Here is a 25613-nt window from a genome sequence, read left to right as displayed (position 1 = left end):
TTCTGTGATTGAGATATATTATGTTTGTTATTTCAAATATGTTAAAATATATAATGAAACAATGCAGTGTTTTTGTTGTTTGAAGGAAATGGATAAAAAGAGTGTCTTGCCTTAGATGTAGGAGATCAAACCACATTTTGAAGAAGGGTAGCACTTCTCATGTCTCTCCTGCCATAACTGTGTCCGGTTTTGACTAAGACACGTACAAAAACGTTAAGCTGAACAGTATGTTTGCAGTGAACCCCCTTTTTGCCCCCATCATTAAGTTAGTAACATTGAAAAACTGATGTCTTATATAATGTCTGGTCGTGCAACTTACGTTTACTTTGACATCTGTCTCTTCCTCTTATTCTATCTCTCAGATCCCCACGGTCCTTCTTTTACCATGGGCAAGGCCGTTTGGCTGCTGTGGGGTCTGGTCTTTAACAACTCTGTGCCAGTGCAAAACCCCAAAGGAACCACCAGCAAGTTCATAGTGTCGGTGTGGGCCTTCTTTGCTGTCATCTTCCTGGCCTCGTACACTGCCAACTTGGCTGCCTTCATGATTCAGGAGGAGTTTGTTGACCAAGTCACTGGGCTGTCAGACAACAAGGTAAGGGCAAAAAAAAAAGAGAAAGGACTTTGTAAATGTTGCTTAGCAATAATTTAGAATGTCAGTAAGAAGCTGGGCTAGTGATTGAACAGTTGCATATAATATACTGTAAATATGCTTCCTATATTGGGCCCTGGTTAGGATCTTAATTTGTTAGGAAGAGGGTAAAATTGTTTTCTAAATAAAGCCAGCTTAATTTCACTGATTCTCATGTGATGATTATAATGAATATGAATGTGCAGCAAGTGTACTCCCTGCTCTTTCAATGGCTCACATTGGATAAAATGCGAATTCACTTAATTTGGATCAATACTATTAAAAGCTGTGAATCATTTTGAAAACTTGGGTAAATATTCATGAAAAAATCTAAGCAATCCAGGTACATTTATGGAGAGGAAATGACATTATAAAATGACATCACTCGCAAAAATATCACTTTTTACACAACATGTCCTCTCTCCCCGATTTAAAGTGCTTGGCATTAACCAGTTCCTATTTCTCATGAAGAATTTATAGGTTAAATCTTCAGTTCAATGGGGAAAATATGTATGACATTCAGGCCTGTATACGACAAATAAAATAAATTTTTTTTTTTTTCTCTTTCTTTCTGTTTGTTCAACTAAAGACTTAATCACCGTTTGAAAATAAATGATACGTGTTAAATTTAATATTTGAAGGGAAAAGGATTTAATTTACTAAAAATCTACTTAGACTATTGCTTTAGATCAGCATTTCACATACTTAGTATTATTAACCAACTGGGCAGTCATTGGTCTGTTCAATCCTCATCGACTAAGTAGATTTTAACTGTGAGATTTACATTATTTTTAAACATCTCACAAATACTACAAGTAGGAATCTCCATGTGGGGATGACTTCCAAGCCAAAGGACGGCTTTGCTGCAGATCGCCATTCGATTTCTTGCGTTCCTACTGTAACCTTTATATGCCAGCCCGAGTGAGGAAAAAAAAAAACACTGGTGACAAGAGATTATTCTGACAACATGGTGAAATCCTAAAGGGTACTCAACTTTCAAAATGTACAGAGTTGTAAAGCTGTCTAATTTCCCGCTCGACCTGATACCAATTTGACGCCAGCTAAGTAGTCGTCGGTTGCTTAGGTTTGTTAAGCAGTAGGTCAGCCTGAAAATGCTGAATACAAACCAGTTCAATAGGGCGACATCATTAAAAGTTTTGTTTAATTGGCATTTTTGTGAATTAAAATGATTAAATTAAATGATCAAATTTACAACCTAATATGACGATACTTGATTACTATCTATCTCTAAATATGCATATTACATTTTTTTGCGCTAAAAAAAAGAGAGAGAGAGAGAAAGCTGGTCATGCTATGAGGAAGAAAATTTTAAATGCAGGAGGCAAAGGTCAAACAAGATGTAGCGAAACAAATAAAAAAATAAGTGTAAAGGGCAGAGATTTCCTACGGACACGGTTTCAGATGTATGACTTGGTGCTACAAGGGAAAGCATGACGTCACGAGCTTTGACACCAGGCAGACACTGAGAGAGAAGGAGGGGAGGGACTGAGAGAGTAAGGGGTACATCAACTGGCATGGGAGAAGGAGGGGAGGGGGCAACTGAGGACTAGTGAAACGCCAAGACTTACAAGATGGTACATAACAAACGAGGCGGACAGATACGGGCCAGGCTGACAGTTTTGTTAGAAAGTGGAATAATGTGGTTGTGTGGGTAGCAACATACCAAGAAAGACGAGGGAGGAATGAAAGGGCCTGACCAAAATGAGGAATAACTGGACACTCTGAAAGTGGCTGAATATTGAGCCATTAGCGCAACATTAAAGCTGAGCTAGGTTTTATTTTAACGTGCTTGTCTTCTGTACAAAGTCAACACTTAGGTTTAGACAACTGAGAACCAGAGAAACTCAAATAAGTGACGTTCGTTGAGCTACAAAAACATTTTTACAAAGGGGAGGTTTATGTAAAAATTGACTTCTTTGAGTATTATGTGATGTCATAATGTTATTCCCCCACCAGAAGCATTCTTGGAGTGTTGGTTTAATTCTTCCACACATTTTTTGAGAAATGTTTGCCTCTGCTCTTGCAGACATTTTGGGGGTGCCTAAACGCTTGCTCTTACAATGCACCACCTAAAGCTCCTCCTTGGAGCTGCAGTCCCCAGATTAGCTTCTGAATCACAGAGCACCCCACGCCCCACTCAGCTCCTCCAGACTAGTGGCAGCAGCGATTAGCAAACACCTGATGGAACTACAGTCTTCTGAGTTCATCAGCCCAATGCCCTTAGGATTTCTGTTGCAACCCTTCCCCCCAATTTTCTTTTAGCTGACGTTTGATATGTATATACAGCATTTTCATAACAACTGAAGGTGGAATATACATAATAACACCCCTTTACGTAACACTCAAACTCCTTTAATTCTCATTGTGATTTATTTGAATGAAAGTTCAAAGTTCAGATTTATATGTACTGTATTTGTTGTAAATTTACTTTGAGGGAATTTATTTCAGACACTTTTTATGACTACAAATGCACAGTACAAACTGTGATCTTTGCATTTTAGTTAGCAGTTCTTTGTTATTCTATCCTGCTCTTGTTTGTTTGTCCCACCGCAGTTTCAGAATCCATACGCATACTCTCCTCCGTTCCGCTTTGGGACAGTCCCGAATGGGTCCACAGAGAGGAACATCAGGAAGAACTACCCAGCCATGCACCAGTACATGGTGAAGTACCATCAAACTGGTGTTGTGGACGCACTTGTCAGCCTCAAATCAGGGTAAAAATGCATGTTTTCTCTTGTTTCCATCTTGGAAGTGCCTCTTAACCCCGTTTACACAAATTCAAATTTAGATTGCAGTTTTGATATTTTGTACATGTAGGTATTATTCAAATCTGTGAGCTTGCGTATGTGTTCGACAGATCCTCTTAGAGTGGGCTTCGTTAAAAAGAATAGCAGATATATTTTTAGTATTGGTTCCACTTGTGGGACTGATGTTGTGTGGCTGTCTGCATATCTGTATTCCTGCGAACAAATGAAAGGTGATGGGGGTTATCACAAGGTAATCAAAGACAAATTGAAGAGTTGGATAACTTTGAGAAGGTTTGGGTGGATAGGAAGTTGAAGGTAAAATAGGGGGAGATGGGGAAGTGGGTGATGTGAGATACCCATTGGAGGAAATAAAGAAAAGACAAAATGGTACACCAGTATCCGCATTAGCATCCATATTTACCTCCCCAAACACGTGTGCAGTTACATGGCTGTCTACTGCACATGCTTAGGTTGTTTGCAGTTCACACGGAGCTCACATGAAAGTTGCATATATTTGCAAATGTGAAAGGCCAACGCAAAAAAAAAAAAAAAAAAAAAATCTGATTTGACCAAAAATCGGAATTGACCATTAAGGCCTGCAGTGTGAATTTAGACTAGGTCATTTTAGCTTCCTGTATGAGAACGAAGTCTAACCTTCACTGAGTATGAAAAGTGTGACTTGAATAAATACTGCATAGCTTGATACTACAAAGTAAGTTACACAGTTATTGGCAGGAATATGAATGCAGGTCATAACTGGAACAGAAGTTAGGTCTATGGAAAAACTCACAGAATTTATTTATATATATATATATATATATATATATATATAAAATATTTGCTACCTTACCAGATGCTGATGTCTTCAACTTTGCTTCACTGGCTGAGTAAAGTTGAGCAGCTAAAGCCTTCCCTCTGCAGTTCTGGATCGGACTTCAGTGAAATTATTGAACAATCTATCAGACGCAATTTCTATTGATATTGATCACTTGTCTATTGCGATATATATTCTTATTGATTTATTGCCCAGCCCTAGGACCTACCATTTACTTCTTGCTTAGGTCTGGATTATTAGTCTGATTCTCTTGGTTCAATAATCAATATCTGCCACAGAAAATGATGCACGTTTGTAGTACAGGGGTGCTGATGGTGATGTGCAAACCGTAAGACTGACCTCATAATGCAAGTTCAAGTAAGTATTTTTTTTTCTGATTTACCTACATTGTGGATGATTGCATGTCTACCTAATTGACAATTTAACTTCCTCAATTGAACATGTCTATACAGAGTCCTAGTTCAATCTTTTTTTCTTTTTTTTTCTTTTTTGGAGATCGACCAAACTTTGGTCCCAAGAGGAATTTCTGCAGAACATTAATCTTTTTACAAAGTTCTATGATTTACTGCATAGCACAACAGTTTTTACAGTTTTTCGTAAACAGTTTGGTTAAGCACTAAGGGGTATAGCCGCAATATATTTGCACTTAAAATGATCTTCACGGCCTGCTTGAATGTGCAGGCCTTTTAGTTTGGCATGCACATGTTGTTGAATAAGTCATCTGTCGAGACATTGCCTGCCACTTATTTTTGAAAAAAAAAAAAAAAAAAAACTAATAAAATTTCCAATCGGTTTGTTACTGGCTACTGTTTTAAGTTCTTGGACATAATAAATGTAAAATATTATTTGTTCACCGAAAAAGACCAGAAACAAGATTAAACCCTGAACTTAAGATTGAGAACTTATCGCATTTTGTGTCGTGTTAAACCTGGTGCAAAGGACATTTTTGGAATGTTTAAGCTCTATTTGTATGACTTGTTGATCATTTAACTTTAAACACATATCAGTGTCGTTTTGCTCTGTATTTTGTTCATAACAAATTGTTGTTTTTTGTTGTTTTTTTTTTGCTTCATACTTTTCTTTTGAATTCTATAAAATGAATTGGTTAGTGTTTCAGCTCCCCCCCTTCATCAGCAGCTGTCGAGACACTGTGTGCAGAGCTGGTCACGTGACATAAGTCATAACACACTGACGAAAAAAATATCTCCAACCTATGTTTTGTTTTTCATAAGAAACTGTGAAACGTGTGTAAGTTTTGCAGTCTTAGTGCATCATCAACAGCTGCTGGAAATTGAGTTCACTGAAAGACTCCATTGCCAGTCCTTTGAAAAGGTCCGATTCTTGGAATTGGATTAGTCATCTCTAGAAATACCTCCATCCTTCAGTAATTTTAAAACTAGACTGGGATTCAAAGTGACGGTTAAGAATTTGAAACCATTAGTGTTCCAGGTAGTGGCTAGCCCAGGTCCACAAGAAGAGCAGACATTTGTCATAGTGAAATGGCTAAAGTCTCAAAACTGCAATAACTGCTTTTGTAGAGATTGTGTGGCGAAACCTTAACCCACTTCACATTGGTATTAGATGATTATTTACAGTAATATGAAGAAGTGTTTCTTCAGTTTTGTTTCTTTTTCTCCGTCCAGACTGTGGATTTGCTCATGCTCTTCAGATCGTTGTCCTGCTGCAAAGTGTGCTTGAGTCCAAGGTCATGAACTAATGGCTGTGTATTTTCTTTCATGTTTCTCTTGTAGGGAGCCGAATTCATGGTTCCATCAATTATAACAAGTTGTCCAGGTCCTGAAAAAGCAAACCAACCCAAGACCATCACACTACCACCATCTTGTTCGGCTGTCAATCTTTTTGTTCTGTGTTCTGTGTTTTACTCCAGATGTAACGAGACACGCGCACTCTTCCCAAAGGTTTCACCTTTTGTCTTGCCAGGGCACAGAATTTTTTTTTTTTTTTTTTTGCTTGACATCTTTAGGGAAGAACAAAATGTTTACTTGCGTATGTGAGATGGGCCTTTGGGTTTGTTTGGTCAACAATTATTTTTACCGCTGGACTCTTTCTTACGCGCCAATCATAAGCCCTGACCTTTACCGAGACAAGTGAGGCTTGAAGTGGTTGAAGATATTGTGCTGGGTTCTTCTGTGAACTCCCGCATGGAGTTTCAAAACACTCAGTATTTTTAGTGGACTGGCCAGTTCTGGAAAGAGTCGCCGGTCTTCTGTGTTTACTCCATTTGTGGATAATTTGCCAGTCTCCCCTGACCTTTAGAAATGGCTTTCTAACTTTTTTCCAAGTTGATGGATGTCAATGACTCCATTTCTCATCTGTTCTCAAACTTCTTTAGATGGGGTCATAATAAATTGCTTTTCAAGCTCTTTTGCCCTACTTCGTGCTGTCAGGGCCAGTTTTCTTTGGAAAGCTTTTTTCTCTTATTAAAGTAAATCATTTAAAATCTACGGTTTGTATTTATTCTGGCTCTAAAAGATCAAAGTGTGACACAAACCCCAAAACAGAAAAAAAAAATATATATATATATCAAAGTGGTTCTGTTTGTATTCGTACTTTAAATTGACTTATGTGGTTATTTACTATGAAAACCATACAAGTATGAAAACATAACCTTCTCATCTGAACATTAATTCAAATATACAACAGTTTTGGCATATAAGTCAGAAGTCAATTTGTTACAAAAGCAAAGCGGCAGTGTTTCAGGTAAAAGGCTGTATCATTCACTTTTTACTCTGGTTTAATTTTCTCTCTCGTTGGTTTTGCTCAGCATGCTGTTGTTTGGGGCTAACATCTACGTTTGTCGTGACGTAGCTCTGACTGTAAGCTCGAAAACTTAAGATCTTCTTGCAGGTTATTCATTCATTGATAATTATTATAATCTAAGTCTAAAAAGTCTGAACTATCCATTCAAAGCTAAGGAGAAATTTAATCTGACATTTACAAAGGTTTCATTAAAGCACTTAATAATCTATTGCGCCCCTTTCTCCCCCTTACAAGGATGTGATACATGTTTGGTTACCGTAGAGCTTCCGGTTTTCTAAAAGATGTGCACGTGCCTGTAGAAAGGCAGTGGTGCGCTCTCTAATTTAGGTAGTCATACACGCCTACCGATGTGCAATCTCTGCTCCCCATGTTGGGACACACGTATTCCTTGTTGACAGTGGTGGGTTAAGCTAATTACACAGCTAACCTATCAGCTGTGAGCGTCTTTTAAAGGGCTGGGTCTGACATTCTGGAAAATGCCAGCCAGTCACCAGACTATTAGCGGGGTGCAGAGTCTGAGTCTGGTGTTTGTGCGTGCGCCGAGATAGCGAGAGAGCAGTGGCCAGTGACAGTATCGGTTACATTAGAAATGTCAGTCAGAGGGCTTGGATCTTTTATTTTTTTAAATTTTTTTCCTCTTTGACTTGTTTACGAGTCTCTGTGTGGTTCGAGGAAAGGACAGTGTAAATGTTTGTGAGGTTCTGAAGTTTGTTCAGAATCCCCCTGCTCCTCCAAGGGCCTATCATCAATGAAGCGTTTCGTATTGAACCGTCAATCCCCTCTGTGTCCTTTGTGTTTGGATACGCTTGGATTGCAGGCCTATTGGAGATGATTTAACACTTCACAATTGATCTGCAACCAACACGCTTTGAAAAATAAGGCAGTGCTGCTTTGCCTTCTGTCTCCTCCTGTGCACTTCTTACTCATTCTTTACACAAAAAAAAAAAAACGTGAAAGACCTCCTTTTTCAAAATCTCTATTCTTTCATTGTTCTCTGTTCTGTTGTCCCCATACAGCAAACTGGATGCCTTCATTTATGACGCTGCAGTGTTGAACTACATGGCTGGGAGAGATGAAGGGTGTAAGCTTGTGACCATCGGCAGCGGGTAAATAAAGCTACAGTTCTTAAGTAACGGATAGCCATTTATCCAAACGATTGATAGAGAAAAGGCTCTGTGGCGTTGCCCAGCTCAGGCGCAGCGGATCCGGTGTAGCTTATTTTTGGGACAGTGAGTCACGCAGTGACGGTAAAAGAAGCTGACATTTTGGGAACGTGTCTAAAATCTGTTTGAAAAGAAAGGGATTCCCTTTTGCCGTGGTTTTGCTAATCTATGCCTGATCAGATGTTGAATCCACAGGACGTTTCTGTTTCCAAAAACAACACAACAAAATTTGCACCACCAATACAATTTATTGTTGATATTAATTTATATTTACTGGAAAGGCTAACACTGCACACTGAGCTGATTACACAAGCTACATCAGGGGTGAACCTCAGGCCGTCCTCCAGAGCTAAATATATTGTCCTGCAGCTTTTGGATGCATTCCTGCACCAGCACACCTGAATTCAGTCAACAGCTTGTCATTCAGCTCTTCAGAGGCCTGGTGATGAGCCATCTATTCGATTCAGGTGTGTTTTAAAAGGAGCATCTAGTAGTTGCAGGATTGTAGCTCTTGAGCGTACCCTGAGGTTCAGTTGTTGTTAGTCCTCTGAACTTGATACCTCAAATTCACACATCCCCAGATTTGTAAATAGAGCCCACCTGTTTGTAACCTTCATACAAATTAAGCTGGCTGGATTTATTTATTTATTTATTTATTTTTTTTAATGAATTAAATTGTAAAAGAATTTATCCATTAGCTTTCCCTCCACAATTAAGGACAAATTTGTGTTGGTCTATTACCTAAATTCAAGTGAAATACGCTGATATCCACTGTTATTACCTCACTTACTGTTTCAACTGGAAATGCTTGAGCTCATATAAGTACATTGTACTAATGTGCATCTTGCTTTAGGATCCGTTTATCTGTAACTTTTATTCATTTATTTTTATGTCCCATTATCCTTGCTTTGTCCCTTAAACATCCTTTAATATGGTGACACTCTGGAGAAATCACATATTTTGACTTGTAGGTTTCTGTTATGTGATTGTGTATTCAGGTACATATTTGCTACCACTGGTTATGGCATTGCTCTGCAGAAAGGTTCCTTCTGGAAGCGACAGGTGGATCTGGCCATCTTGGCCATCATTGGGGATGGTGAGAAACTCACACACACGCAAGCACACACACTTGCACACAGCGTTTCTTAATTCCCAAGTGGATAATGCTACTCACATTGCAAAAACCAAGTCAAACAATGTGCTTTACCTGAATTGTAAAGCAGGCACATGCATAAAAATGACTAGCAGTGTATTTTTGAGACAACAGGGAGAAAAAAAATGACAATTTGTCTTGCTAAAGAAAAATTTTATTAAATAACACTCAAAATCTTTGTATGTTCAGTAGATGATAATTTGTATTTTATGTTTGTGTGTTTGTGTACATCATCCTCAACACTGACTAAGATGTGTAAAAAATTAAAGCAAAGATATTTTATTGTCATAACATTATCTCACACTACAAAATGTAGAAATATCCAACCTAGAACTTAAGTACATTTCTTCAGTGGTGCCAAAAAAATCCATGTTAGTATTTTGTTTTCCTTTACCATGTATGATATGGAAGATATACATTTCAGTTGATATATGACTATATCAGTTGAAATGTTTATTCCTTTAATAATAATTTTAAAAAGAGATCAACTTTTTTTTCTTGAAAATATGTGATATAAAAATCTCAAAATATATTTTTTGACAATTATATTCCTCCATCTCATTTTTTTTCTTCTTTTGCTGCATCTGCAATGAACCTAATGCATTAGGATTACCCAGTGAAAAAATGTACTCAATGTAATGTGAGATGATGCTTCTAAAATGAAATATGGATTAGTTTTACGTAAAGAAAACCAAATTTACAATTTATAAGAAAGGTGGTTTGTAGGTTTGAATATTATCAAACACGAGCTTGGAAATGCATTTCAGCTGCTTACCTGTAACTGAGTCCTGACAGAGCTTCACCTGTTAAACTCGAGAGATCATTTGAACAAAAATAGGTCCCACTGTTTTTGTTTTGCCTGGTTTGCTTCTTCTCTGTATCAATGTCACACTGTCTCTTTTTTTTTAATTTTCAAGCAGCCATCCATTGCAGATTTTAACTAAGAGTACTTCAAGTCTGTGTCACACTGATAATTTCAGTGTTTCTCCATTTGTTGTGTGTCTGTGCCAGTCGCAAAGGTAAGGATAAAGGTGAACAACAAAGAAAGTGAGAGCGAGCGGGAGAGGAGGGATAAATTATAGAGTTAAGGTAAAAAGAGATAAAGAGGGTAAACGGACGGGGTGAAAAAGTGATGACACCTTCGGGGAAGTGGCAGTGCGCGTGCGATGGTCAGAGATGGGGCACGAAAAGAACGTGGCGAGAAAAGGACAAGGAAAAGAGGGAGGGGAGGCCAGGTCTGTGATCGATGAAGGGGCATCTGTATCTTGGCAGATGCTGCTTGATCAGATACCGGAGGTGAACACGCGACGTTCCACAGGCAGAAAGAATATTCATTATCTTAAAGGATCCAAAAGCTTAAATTAAAACTAATTGCAAAAAAAAAAAGAAAAGAAAAGAAAAGAAAACAACCATTTCATGTTTTCTCTCTTCTTAAGCAATTATCTGATGGTGTAACAAATTTGTTCTCCTGCTATTTGTTCAGAAGATAAAGTAATACCCCTGCATATTGTCAAGAGTTTTTAATATGAATATGTAATGTTGAGGAACACTCTGTTCTTAAAGCATTAATGATGCAGGCAAAATATGAAGGTTCATCTAGGTCAGGGATGCCCAAAGTCGGTCCTCGAGGACCAGCATCCTGCACGTTTTAGTTCTCTCCCTGGTGGTGGTAACAACCTTTTCAGCAAGTCAATGTTCCTCTTAGGCCTCTAATAAGCCACCATATGATCCAGGTGTGTTAAACTAGGGAGAGAACTAAAACATGCAGGATGCCGGCCCTCGAGGACCGATTTGGGCATCACTGATCTAGGTGAATTAGAATATCCGTGAAAAGTTCTTGTTTCGGTAATTCAATTCAAAAAGTGAAAGTGATATTTTATTTAAAAAAAAAAAAAATTGCTACATACACAGAGATATGAAGCATTCACTTCTGTTATTTCTGATTATGGTTTGCAATTGATGAAAACAAAGTAGATTGCCATAAAGGATAACCTCAAACAAAGCCGACTGTTCTATGATAATGGAATGTTTGGTGGAAGGAGAAATTCCTCTGTTCACATGTTAGAAATTATGTCTTTAGACCCAATTGGGGATTTTTGTGAGTCAGGATTGACTCAGTTAATTTAACATCCGACCTATCTACACATTTTTAGACAGTTTGGAGTTGTAGACCTTGGCTTTCAAACCATAACAGCTATGAAGCAACCTAGCTGTTTCATAGCTAGACTGAAACAGCTAAAAAGATGTTTCTAGCTGTTTCAGAAACAACAATCTAGCTGTTTTAAGATGTAAAAGCTTTATGACGGTTATATGCGATATAAAACATATATGATCATTCTTGTATCACAAAAACTATGATATCAAAGTTTTTAATCACATTCTGACTCTGAGATGTGTGACCTCCTACGTCAGCGGTACTCAGGCTGGAGGAGAACCAGCACAGCATCAGGGGATGTAATTCACCAAGTCGAGACGCACACACAAAAAAACAAAAAAAACAAGCTAGGTCGACAACAAAGCATCTGGGAAGTAAAGCCGTGGAGAGAAAAACCTTCAGGAAACCTTTCCTGAAATGTGCCTTTACTCATTTGGGTATCAATTCATATCTCATCTGGAAGGAAAAAAGAATTCAGTCTTAACATTTATTTCCTAGACATAGATTCATGTTGTTCTTCTCATATTGATACTTTTGGTAACTTTTGGTAACGTTTGCTACCATATGGAGATTCCCCCACCCCCCTCTTCCACCAGTACTGCACTCTACATTGTATTATCACTGCAGCTTTACCTTTTAATGCTCTTCCATAAGGGTAATGATACATAATCATCACTTATATAAAAGCTAGATATACTTACAGTTAATTCTCTATGAAGTAATAGGCATTAGTATTTATAAGCAATCCAGGCATTTTTAAACCCATATAGTTTTTAGAAATACAATGAACATACTGAATACTCTTTGCTAAAATTAATACAAAATATACCTTTTTCATATCTTTGACAAGTTTTCCTATATATGAAACATGTACTTTTTGTGTTGTCATTGTAAAAAAAAAAAAAAATAGAATTTTCATTTGCTACTTTTTTTTTCTTTTACCTGTTTTGTAAATTGTTTTTTCATCTGAACCAAAAACATCTGGGTCAAATTTTGGTCTTAGTCCAGACGTGACTGCCACATTCCTCTTATTACATCAAGATTGATCTCTCTACTGAGCGGTATATGACTGGAAACGTATCCCTTCGCTCTATCTTTTAGCGTGTTCTTAAATGTTAAGAGAGATAAATGATCTTCCGTTGAAGTTGAGGGGTAATGACGTGTTAGTCTGCAGTCAGACACATGTAGCTGAGAACCACCATGATATTTGTCTTTCCCCACTAGCAGCCTTAGTTACCCGGCCCTGAATGACACAGATTGGATTAGCCACGCGCCAAATGTCACAGAGGAAGTCAGAGTGGGAGGGGAGACAGAAGAAATGGTACACAGAGTGAGAAATGAGAAAAGATAAGCTCTTTGTTGCTTTTTTAACTTTCTTTAACGCTAAAGAAACGCTCCGTTTGGACTATCGGACCAGGTTTGTGGAGGCCTTGGGATCGGTGATACTCAAGCTACTCTTAAAAAAAAAAAAGATTGCTTTGATAAAAGGTGCAATACTTTGCCAAAAGGCTCAGAACAAGAAACAAAATTTAACATAAGTAGCTGGTTTTCTTTTCTTTTTTTTTTCATTGAGTTATTACTTTTTTCAGTCATAGAAAAATAAAGTAATTAGCTTTCAAATACAGGAAGAGGAAGTTGGCAAAAACGTGTAAAAAGGCTTCAAATAAACTTTTAATGAAATACAATAATTGTGGACGAATAAAAATGTGACAAGTTCAGTTTTAGAATTTGAGTACAATTATTTAGTAAAACAATATCTGAAGAAATAACAAAAAAATTTTTTTTGATCGCTATCTCGTTTTAACGAGATAGGTATCTCGTTATAACGAGATAGCGATCGAAAAAAATTTTTTCCTGCGTGATAGCAATGCGCTTCCGTAGAAACAATCCCAATTTCCTCAAACTTCCCACCGACTCAAAACACTCAATTCATTTTCACAAAGATCAGAATAGGTTGAACTTGTCGTGACATAAAGTTTCCACGAAGGAATTAGTGCACATACCTAAAACCTGGTTGCTTATACGAGGGAATTTGCACGGTTCATATTCTAGTATAAATACTCAATTTATTCCTGATGCTGCCTGAGAAAAGCTATATAGATGTACTCGGTTATGATGAGGGAAAATACGGATGGGGAGCTTATAATACAATTACAAAAAATATTTTAGTGCAACTAAAAAAAAAAAAAAAACTTCCTGTTTCATGAGCTCAAGATTATCAGTTTGCCGTGATCAGAGTTAGCATTTTGTATCCAATGAATCCTTCTGGCTTTCGTGACCGAAACATGTGTAGAGAGCTCTGAAGTATTGCACTGGACTATCCAACCTGGTGATGCTTAGATGTCTGTACAGAAAGTCCCCTCATGTTGCTGATAAGCTGATTTAAGTCCTGATGCTGTTTGCTCCTCCACAGGAAGGCTGAAACTGATGATGTAGGCGCAGAAGCCTGTAGGGAAATCCTGCAGATTGTAAGCAAAAACTCTTGTGCAGATATGATACCAGTGCTGGTATTTTTGTGGTAAGACGGTGGTGAAAGCAGCAGTGGAAAACTTTTTTACCAAGTACTACGAGTGCAAAAGTGCCGGAATAAGGCTCTTTAAATTTGCCTCAATCTTGTGGTGTTTGAATGATGTAGGAAATTCCTGGAGGCCATAGAATGGTCTTACTCCATTGTATTTGTTTTTTAGGTGAAATGGAAGAACTGGAGGCCCAGTGGCTGACAGGAATCTGTCACAATGAGAAGAACGAAGTCATGTCAAGTCAGCTGGATGTGGACAACATGGCGGGGGTCTTCTACATGCTGGCCACGGCGATGGGACTGTCCCTCATCACCTTCGTCTCGGAGCATCTCTTCTACTGGAGGCTGAGATACTGCTTCACCGGAGTCTGCTCTGGCAGGCCAGGGCTTCTTTTCTCCATCAGCAGGGTAAGGATTCAATCAACACGATGTGTTGTTGCATGTGCCAAAGGTTCGCAGGAACAGGGAGTTCAGTCTGTAAACGTGAATATATGGAGGTAGTAATACCTCAATGATCAAGGAAGAAGGTACAATGAACTACTTCAGTCATAACAGGGTCAGACAGGCCTGGTTTGGTTATTTTTCCCCCCACAGACAAACTGGTGCAAAACTAAGGCACTAACTTTAAAACAGGAGGGAAGGCAGAGCTTCGCAGAACAGGATGAGATGCAAGGATGGGGACGGAGGCGGGAGGGGGAATCACGAGGCAGCCCTGACTATCGACAAAAATAGACCCTAATTGCGGCCTGTTTTTTGGATGAAACCACAGCAACCCACACTTAATCAATTTATTCTCTCTCATTCTGCTGAAAGGTCAGCATTTTTCCTCATTGTGTGTGAGAACACAAGACATGGACGTGCATGCCTAAAAGCACTGCAGTGTCTTTGCACTTTATTTGCAGCAGTGTTGCTCCGTATGGAAACGTTAACGTTGGCAATTAGTGAGGAGGCGGCGAAACCTTAAAGGAAAAATAAAACTTTTTAAGGGAGATGCCTTTTCTTGCCACTTATGATAATTCAGATTTAAATGTCATTTTGTTGCTTATATTATGCAGACATTCTTCACAAAATGTACAAAGAGAGAGAAAAAAAAAAAACTAAGGTTATTGATGAGTACGTCTAAAGCTCTGATATTACAACATGTAGAGGGTTTTGTTGACTACTTTTTGTGGATGAAAACTTACTCATGAGTGCTAATTAGTAGCATATTTCAAATCCAGCAGAAATGCAGGTAAAAATAGAAAACGAAAAAGTTTGCATCATTGTGGATGTTTTACAGCACTTTTGTGGAGAGGGGTTTTTTGTATTATGGGCAGATTTGGTGGCACAAAAGAACACACTGACTACTGCCAGTCCACTGCTGTGGGACTGTTTGATAACCTTAGACACATCTATCAACAGTGATCTCTTAGCAAGCTAGTGTTATGTCTTCATTCACTGATCCAACCTTCAAATAAAAGTATCAATTCTCCCCATGTGAAAAATGTGAAAGTTCTCAAAGGCCCTACATATGAGTCAAAAGACTTTTATGTTTCTGAAAACTGCATACCGACACAGATTTTCTGTTCCAGGTACCATTGGTCCAGAGATATTGAAGCTGGCATATTGGTTAGCGACAGTAACCAGAGGTCCATAGATCCCAGAATTTCATGTTAATTTCTAATTATGCTATTATTTTTTTAATAGCTTTAAATCAAGAATTGACAAAAAAAACAACATGTTTATACATTTTGAGGCAGTTATGGTAAAATGTAGAATAGAAATCAAACCCATCTCGTAACTGATGCCCATCTTTTTACATGTTCCCACGGGTATTTTGAAAATGTATTTTTGTCCCGTCACTGTAATCTTTAGATCCCTCCAGATATTCTCTTTCACATTTAAGTCAGGACACTGACTGAGTCACTCCAAAACATTCAGAAGAATAATGTTGGTAAAATTAGAAGATAACCTTAAATCTGAATCTGCCATAGCTATGAATAATTCTGGTCTCAACTGTGTATTAACTACACCTTCACCTTTGAAAAAGCTTCCTTGATTATGCAGCTGATACACTATAAAGAAGTGTAACCTACTCCATTCTTTTTTCTTTTTTTTCAGTCTGAAACATCATTTTGTAAAAGCTGAGCTTACAAAATGCTTTGAAAATATGTTGGTTAGTCATATTTTCAATAAAATCTATTTCCATCAACCATATCAAATTGCCTTTTTGTTTTTTCCAGGAAGAGCAAATAATGTGTCCATTTAATAGAGCAACAGTGTTCCACTGCCGGTTTTATAAACTGTGATGCATCTAAGTGTTTACAAAGATTGGTATAATTTCCTATATACATATATATTAACATGTTCTTAACCTAATTTTCTCCTATCCCTTTTCTGTTTGCTCATTTTCTTCATCTTTTCTTTATTAATGTGTATTATGCAGGGAATCTGGAGCTGTATCCATGGAGTACACATTGACATGAAGAAGAAGACAGACCTTGACTTCAGCCCCCAGGACAAAATGCTTAAGCTCATTAAGTCTGCGAAACAGATGACCAACATGTCTAACCTCAGTGGCTCCCGCATGAACTCGCCTAAACGAGAATTCATGCACTCAGCTGGTCCCATGATCATGGACATGATGGCAGAGAAAGGCAACTTCATTTATGCTGACAACAGAAGCTACGCTCCCAAAGATATGATCTATGGGGACACCGGTGACCTTCAGTCTTATCTTGCAAATCGCCACAAAGACCACCTCAACAACTATATTTTTCAAGGCGGGCAGCATCCCCTGACCCTGAATGATGCCAATCCAAATACCGTGGAGGTAGCAGTGAGTGCTGACACGGTCCAAACAAATGCAAAGTCTCAGCGAACCCTGTGGAAAAAGTCAACCGACACGTTGCGTTCTGTGCCACCGGGGCCTTCTCCGATGCCTGACATGCTAATGCCAGATCCACGAATATCCATGAAGACGCAGCGCTACCTCCCAGAAGACACGGCCCACTCCGACATCTCTGACTGTTCAAGCAGGGGAGCCACCTACAAGGACCCAGAAAACAACAAGCACCTGAAACCCAAGGACAACTTAAAAAAAAGATCCGTGACGTCAAAATACCCTAGGGATTGCAGTGAGGTGGAGCTGTCCTACTTAAAAACTAAGCAGGTCAGTGGTGGAACCAACCAAAGTGGGAGAGGAGGAGGAGGTGGAGGAGGAGGAGGAGGAGGAGGAGGAGAGAAAATCTACACAATTGATTCCGACAGGGAGATGAGCCTCCATTCAGATCCCGTTCACTACCGCGAGAGTCATGGTCTTGGAACAGATGATTTGGATTACCCTGAAATTTACTCTGACCACAGTGATAACTATAGAAAATGTGAGCAGCCAATCATTCATCTGAACTCCTCACCTATGCATCACACGGACTCAGATCTTCTGCCAGACTCGGCTTACTCGAAACACTACAGCCTAAAAGAGAAAAATGTCTCCCTGTCCCCTCATGAATCCATTGACCGCTACAAACAGACACACTGCCGATCCTGCCTGTCTAAAGTACCCTCTAGCTACCAACAAGGAGGGCCTTACGTCTCTACAGGGTCTGCCACAGCATCTGGGACGCGATCTCCATACAATCGATGTGACGCATGCCTTCACACGGCCAATTTGTATGACATTAGTGAGGACCAGCTTCTTGGTGATCCCTTGGTTAGCCCCACCATGCATCACCAAGAGCAGCAGCAGCCAGACGAAATGTTTGGTTTATACTGGCCACAGACAGATGGGCCACATGTCCAAAAAAGAAACCGCTTGAGGCTAAGTCGTCAGCACTCCTTTGACAACATCATGCTCGAAAAGCCCAAGGATGTAGACCTGGGCCGACCAGCACGCAGCGTCAGCCTCAAGGAGAAGGATCGCTTCTTGGACTCAGCATCTGACTCCCACTATGCCAATCTCTTTGGGATGCGCCCTTACTCTGGCAGACTTTTTGGCACTGGGTCTAAATCAATGCTGTTTAACAATAACCTTGAGGAGAGCAAGAGGAGCAAGTCCCTGTACCCAACCCATGGCTCGGAAAACCCTTTCCTCAGCCACTCGTTGAGGGATGACACCAGCAGCAGACTGGTCCATGGGCGCAGCTCCTCTGACATTTACAAACAGCTGGCAGTAGGTTCTCCTTCATTGGCCCTAGGAGCAGCTCCCATCAAAACACGCAATGATGCGAACAATCTTCGCTCTTCTGTTAAATCCACCTCTTCATACTGCTCAAGGGATGGGCGGATAGCTAATGACATGTATAATAAAGAGCATGTGATGCCTTACTCAGCCAATAAGACTAGTGCATACCCAGCCTCAAGGGGTGTCCTAAACTCAGCCCAGTTCAGCAATAGACGGGTGTATAAGAAAATCCCCAGTCTGGAGTCAGATGTTTAGTTGATATAAGAAATGTTTTCTCTCCCTCTAACTCCTCTCTGGGTTTGTATTATAATTTATCAACTATGTTATCCACTAAGGGATGTCATAGCCACCTGACCATTTTTCTTCTCTTTGACATTGTGCTCAAAAAAAGAACTTCTGGCCCACTTGGGACTAATTGTATTGCTCTTACTCTCTTTGCAGATTATATCACCATATTTGCCCATTGTCTCCCATGTACCAATCAGTTTAATATTTGATCAGCACTCTGCTGCACGGTTTCCAAATGGAGGAAGAGAACATAATAGTGCCATTTCTGGGATTGGTGTATTAGGTTTCTTTATCGAAGAATTCCTACTTTGCTGTTAGAAGAAGAGTGTATTATGTGCCAGTAATGTGCAGGCGTTGATGGTGGTAGTGATTTTGTTTTGTTTTTTAAGGAGGATTAAGAAACAGTGAGAAAGGACATGAGGCTTATAATGACCTCCTCCTTACCATTTTTTCTTTTCCACCTTCACTGACAAGCTCACTACGAGAATGGGCCTGACAGGGGAAACCAGATGGGTGAACTAGACCTATAGGCATTCTGGGAAGGGAAAGGTGGAATAGTGAGCGAGGCCAATGGTCTGCCACTTGCTGCGCTAACAAACGTACCTACAACGACACCTGAGAGTGAAGGAGAACACAAAGAGGATAAAAAAAAGTGAACAGATTAGTGTAATCAACTGGCTGTTTTTGTCAGTTACTGGTTTTCTGCTTTTAAAAACCACGTCAGCGACACAACAGTGATGAGAGCAATGTAGGAATAATGTTTACAAACTGAAAGAAGAAACTGAGAAAATGATTTGTATAGAGAAAAGGCAAGAATAGAAACTCTAGACAGCAGAGGGGCATTTTATTCTTGGCACTGCACATATAAAATGATTGCAAAGTCTTACTTTTTTATTCTATTCAGCTATAAAAATTTAAAAATCTATGTAGAATTTTAGTGTTTGCTTATTTGGTAGCACAATAGCAATTAGTTTAAAAAGAAACTCTCTCCCACATTTGCATTTGAAAAAAAGGCATAGCTTACTGAAAAAAAAATAATCAGGAGTAGTAGGTTATTTTGCATGTGTTTATTTTATTTTATTTTTTCCTTCAAGACAAGAGAAAATGCACACAAATACTCAGTCAGACACATATTTATCATGTTTCTGAAAAGGGCAAAGTTAGAGGTGCTGGGTGGGTGGATGTAGTACAACACAAACTTTGATCTCTAACCTTTAAACATAATAAACCTGTAAAGGTAATTGTGGAAGAGAATAAAGATTATATAACAAAGAGGGGAAAGATGACATCTGTGTCCGCCGCTATCACCTCTTCTGTGGTGTGCACAGGGATAATTTTTGTCTTTTGATAACTCTGCCACTGAAAAACAGGGTATATTTAGCTAAAAAAAAAAAAAAAAAGCTCTGATGATCCCTTCCTTCTTCCTTTCTTTCATTTACATGTCATAAATAGTGTGATCGACAACAATTCACTTTTATTTTTTTTAGATTGAAGTCAAGTTTATTCTCAGTTGGCTGAACTAGGATTGACAGTCTATTAGTATTTAAAGGGCATATATCATCACTTTTAAAAGGATTCATTTTTATCCGTTTTCAGCCGTGCATGTCATGATAGTTCCATTCATTCCCATGACAAATAGAACAATATGCAAAAATATTGTGAAAGACAAAATGTTGGTCAAAAGTTGCTGAAGAGTAATGAAGATACGTTTGGGATTCTGAACTCAGAAGCATTGATACCAAAGTTTACAGCTGAAACGTTGGTTGGAGTTTTTTTTTATTCCTGACTACGAAGGAAGTCAGGAAAATGTTTTCTGAGAGAACTAGATTAGAGAGCTAACAGATGTGGGGGGTTAAAAGTACTCTGCAAACCTATTCTATTTGTGATTCAACATAGGGAGAAAAAAAAAAGTCAAGAGTCGCAATAAATCTAATTGTAAAAGAAAACACTCTGGCAGCGTTCAGATGGAAATTCAAGTTATTTTTTTCTCTACGTAAACAGTCGATGGTTTCCTCTGAACGTTTTCAATGCACAACAGTAAGATAAAAGTCAGGACGTTACTCCAAGCATACCATCTGTTAGACCACTCAAACTCTTGAAGTTGTCAAGTTGTTGTTTAGCCTTAAGTGTCATTTGACGCTAATGTTGCGTAGGTGGTGGATTAGAGGGAGGTAAATATACTGATATGCATTTAGATTACAACTACAGTCAAACGCTCCCGCATTCATTTGGCTCAGACTGGTAAAAAAAAAAAAATTAATTAAAAAAAAATGAGTTGAATATGAAAATAAGACGGGCACGGGTGTTTATTGATTTAACTTGTGACACAGTACCAATAAAAAAAAGCAAAAACCACTAGAAGAAAGCATGTTCTTGCATAAAAACTTTTATACTCATTAACAAGAGCTATGGCTGCCTTAGTGGTTTTACAGATTTCTTTCCTAACTCTAGCATTTAAATATGTTCTCTTGTCTCAGGTTTGGGGTGTGCCTTCCCTCGAATGGAGATTTTAATTGTTTCATAAACTTCAGGCAAAAATGTTTACAACATGATCTTAATGGCGAAAATGCTGACTCCGTCATTATTCTGTGTTGCCAATGCGTTCAAACACACTATTTGACACTTTTTGATAAGTAACCAGAGTGGGGTTTATGGATAGCAGTTGTTCTTTGGACAAAGTTTATCCTGTTGATACATTATCATATGGTACTTCTTTTACACGTTCTCAATTAGGTACTGTCAATTGTGTAAATTAGCCAAACTAAGCATGATTGGGAATAGCTGAGACCACTAAATGGTGGGAATATACTTCCCATATCCATCCATTGTCTTTATCTGTTTATCCTTGCATGGTTGCAGGGGGCGGGTCAGCAATTATTGGGCGAGAAGCATGGTACACCAGGTAGCCAATCACAGGCCAACACAGGACAAACCATAACGCATGCACACATTTCCAAACCTGAGCTTATTCTAGAGACTAGTTAACCTAGGATTTGTGTTTTTGGACTCTGGGTCTCCGGGAGAACATGCAGGTCCTGCTAGGCAACAGTGCTACCAGCTGTACCACCTGGAAGGCCACTCCCATGTTATGTGTTGAATATGCATCAAAAGGCACTAGTGGTACACACATGCCACCTGAGGCATGGTTGAAAAGACGTTTTGGTGATTAAAATGTCCTTTTAAAATTATGATTATGCTTTAGATTTCAGAGGCTATTCTAGATTTTATGGCTCACAAATATTGATTATATTTGCCCTTTAAACACTGTAGTCTTAAAAGGAAACTGTTCTCACATTGTGAGTAATCCAGATCTCTTGAGGAAGAAGATTTGTTTTATTAATGGATCCCTTGTTTTCCTTTACACCATTGTGTGGGTGGGTTGTGGGTTGGGGCTACTGGATCCAAGGAGGCTCCACTGTTTTATACTCATCCATCACATATCCATCTGTTGGGATTTAGTGTTATCTGTGCATGGCAGATCTTGGGCAAGCTTGAAATGATAACCAAAACATTTTTTTTTTGAGGTGGGGTGGGATTAATCTGATTGTTTATTTACATGTTTTGATATTTGCATAAAGAGACATACGTGTGTATATACTTCCATGTTCACTCGTGCCAAACTTTTTGTAGCATAAAGCTGTACAAATTGCACACTTTAGAAAAAAAGAAGAAAAAAAGACAACTCATGAAATCACCTTTGTTAACTGATTTGTTTGATTGATTGGATCCACTAAGCCAAATTGTATCAAATGAAAATACCTCAGGATGATTCTGTGCATTTTGGAGGAGCGGTAGCAACAGAACAAAAATGTGCCACAGGTTTTTTGTAGAAAATATATAAAATATATTATTTAAAAAAAAAAAAAAAAGAAAAAAAAAACATGCTACAATTTATGGTGGCCACAACGCAGAATGAAACTTTTCTCCTGTTTACTATACCAGTCCAAGGTCTTCCAGTTTAGCTCTGTGTTGGAGCTCATGCAACCCGAGAGAGAAAAGGAGGAAGAGGAGGGGAAGAAAGGGAAGGTGGTAGGGAGCTTAGATCTTCTCAGCTCTACTTTTTTTTTTTTTTTTTTTTGCCAAGCTGAGCACCCTTCACAGAACGAATTCTGAAAAGCTATCCTCATATGGATTAATGGGATTGTCCCTCCTCTCTCTACTTGACTGCATTAGCCACTGTGTTTCAGCTGAAGCTCCATCTTTGCTCTTTTTAACAACCTCTGTCATATCACCGTTTTTGAGATACTACAGTGAACCTCTCCTTGCTCCCCAAACAGCGTATCCCTGATGTTGACTGAACCACCCCCTCGCTCCCCCTTTTTGTCCCTTTTTTTTTTTTTTTTTTTTTGCATTTATCTGCATATTTATTACGGTTATTATCATATTTATCTCCACATGCTGCCTGTGTGAAGCTGTCAAGTGAGCAATATGCACATGGAAAATATCAACAACGCACCATTTTGTTTCATGGACTCACGACACTTTGTTCAGTTTGTTCAACTGTTACAGAACCATCATGTTAAGCTGATGCCGTCTTTATGTTCGAACACGCACCCAAACACCCCGCCCTTGTGATGACAACCCTGCTCTTTTATTAAATGACAAAAAATGTATTTTAATTACATTTAATGATAACTAATGAGGTGATGGCATGCAACCCCAAGATGTAATAAGTTTATGTTTTTATGGTTTTTTTTTTTGTTTTTTTTGTTTGTTTGTTCATTCTGTTTGTTTATTTTGGTTATGATGTTATGATCACTAATGCGTTGTAACCAGATGTGAGTATATACATATTTGAGAGAAAAAAATAATATATATATATATATACATATATATATCTGTGTTTAACACAATGAAGATGCTGCTGTTTTGAGGAAGAAGGCAAAGAACTGACCCCTCTCTGCGGCCCTCCCCCGTACTGGCGGACTGGTTGCTATCAGGCCATGTTTTGTCCAGTGATGTAACAGGTTGCATGGGTTGGGGTGGGAGGCGGGAGGTTGGGGTTTCAGGCTTGGCTTGGGATGGTGGGACATCCTCGCTCTTTCTCTGAAGGCGGGTGAGAAATACTGTATCACCAGCTCTGCTTCTCTCTTACGTCTCCTTCATGTGTGTCAGGACTTCAACTCTAAAGAAGAAGAAGAAGAAGAAAAAAAGCAACCCTCGACTTTGAGTCTGCTATCCCTCCAAAGATACAAGACCTCTTTCTTTATTGTTTGCTGTAAGAATAGAGCTTTTTTTTTTCTAAAAATAAAAAAATTAAAAAAAAGGAGAGAAAAAAAACCTGATACTTCCTCAAAGACTTTTAAGGAACTATTTTGAATATATTTAGAAATTACACTTGTAAAAATCGCTTGTAAATTCATACTGAAATACATCATCAAGGAGAATTATAAAGAGTAAAAACAATATTTTTTTGTGTGGATTTCACAAGAGCTCTTCTGTACAGTGGCACTGTTTATCTCTCTTTCTATCTCTCTTCTCTTTCTCTCTCTATAGAGCAACTAGAATAAAATTTCACCATTCACAAGGCTTGCCGTCTTGTCAGGATCTCCTGTGACAACAGGTTTTCCTTCATTTATGTATAAACAGTTTCTTCAGCTTAATTTATGTGACTATTTAGGTGGAGATGAGAGAAGGTGTTTGATTCTTTTCTTACTCTTTTTTTTTTAAACTAAATATGTGGTTAGGAGTCTTACAGTATCTTGCAAAACTATCCTCGAACCCTTTAAAGACATTCTGTGGTAGACCAACACACAGTAGTGCATAACTGAGAGGTAAAAGGAAAATGCCGCAATTAAAATGACTTAATTCTGCATCCATACCCTTGAATAAAATCCAAACCAATCAACCGTCTTTAAAAAAAAAAAAAACAATTACTGAAATGAATCTACCTGGCTTTATTTTGATACGTAAATAAAGACACAGCTATTCTGCAAAGGCCTTAGATGTTTGTTAAAGAATAGCAAAGAACAGAAGGATCAAGGATCATACTAGCCAGGTCAGTGATAAAGTTCTGGAGAAATTTAAAGCAGGGTTAGATATAAAACAATATTCCAAGCTTACAATTTCCTCTGGTAGCTCTGGAGTAGCTACAGGGATCCAGAGAACAGATGAGAAAACTGTTGACACGGCAACCAGCTGTTGACAGGTTGCCACCAAGAAGTCCGACCATCATGGTGGAGTCGGAAAGAAAAAAACAATTGTTGGGGGAAAAAAAAGTGCTATTTAAAGCCTGCAATACTGCAAACATGTGGAAGAAGGTGCTCCCCTCAGATTATGCCATTAACCTTTCTGAGGCTACATGCACAATGTTACTTGTGGCAGAAATGTAGAACTGGTGCTTCACTCAGAAATCATTACCCACCTCCCGGAACATGATGCTGTGGTGAGGAACGCTCTTTTGAGCAGGGAAAAGAAAAACTGGTCAAAGTTCATCAAAGATGGATTGCACAAGCTACAGAACAATTCTGGAACATAGCCTACTAGAGCCAGCACAATACTGAGACAGTCAAAGCTTAACTGGAATAATTTAGGTCGGGGCTGGTCAGGTTTTGTCCTAGAGAGCTAATTTCTGCACCTTTTGAGGTGACACATGAGTGACAGTCATTAGATCCAGGTGCGTTAATCTAGGTAAACATCTGAAATGCGCAGGACATTTAATGTTGACTGGAATCAGCCACCCCCAGTTTAGATCAAACCGTGGTCTAGTCAAATCCTGATCCAAATCCAATTGCAAATCTTTGGCAATGAAAGGTCGTTCCATAAATTACTGACTGGTGGAGGCGGTATACAAACCATCTGTAATCCACATCACAGTTATGCTTTACCTTAAAAAAAAAAAAATCCAGAAAACTAAATGATTTTAATATTCAAAAATTTCAAGGGCAAGAATACTTTTTGCAAGGCACCGTAGATCTCTACTAAGAAAACATGAAATTGGAAATCTGAGGTTTTTATGAGCAGTGCTTTTGTTTGTTTCCAATAAAAAGTCCACTTATTTAGACTTATGATTCCTGGTCGATCTGTAAACGTCTGAATCACAATTTATCTTGTCTGCTAGTAGATTTTGCATCTCTGAGACATTTTTTTTTCCTCCACATTGTTTGTGGAACAATCAATGTCATCTACCTGGAGTCAAAAAGTCATATAAAATCTAACACAG

General features: G+C 38.6%; 1 protein-coding gene across 1 annotated transcript in view; it reads left to right on the top strand.

Annotated features, from left to right (window-relative positions):
- Positions 1 to 23857, top strand: part of grin2aa (glutamate receptor, ionotropic, N-methyl D-aspartate 2A, a) — a 50872-nt gene extending 27015 nt beyond the window's left edge. The window contains exons 8-13 of the mRNA XM_014981400.2: positions 363 to 592; positions 3203 to 3363; positions 8029 to 8118; positions 9174 to 9271; positions 14171 to 14409; positions 16427 to 23857. Of these exons, the coding sequence (XP_014836886.2) occupies positions 363 to 592; positions 3203 to 3363; positions 8029 to 8118; positions 9174 to 9271; positions 14171 to 14409; positions 16427 to 18418 (2810 nt within the window). The 3' untranslated portion in view covers positions 18419 to 23857. The remainder of the gene's footprint in view (positions 1 to 362; positions 593 to 3202; positions 3364 to 8028; positions 8119 to 9173; positions 9272 to 14170; positions 14410 to 16426) is intronic.
- Positions 23858 to 25613: the final 1756 nt, after the last annotated feature.

The sequence above is a fragment of the Poecilia mexicana genome, unplaced genomic scaffold (assembly GCF_051168715.1).
Source record: "Poecilia mexicana isolate PSO_F unplaced genomic scaffold, ASM5116871v1 scaffold_8, whole genome shotgun sequence".
Lineage (NCBI taxonomy): Eukaryota > Metazoa > Chordata > Actinopteri > Cyprinodontiformes > Poeciliidae > Poecilia > Poecilia mexicana.
This window is presented reverse-complemented; position numbering and strand designations above follow the sequence as displayed.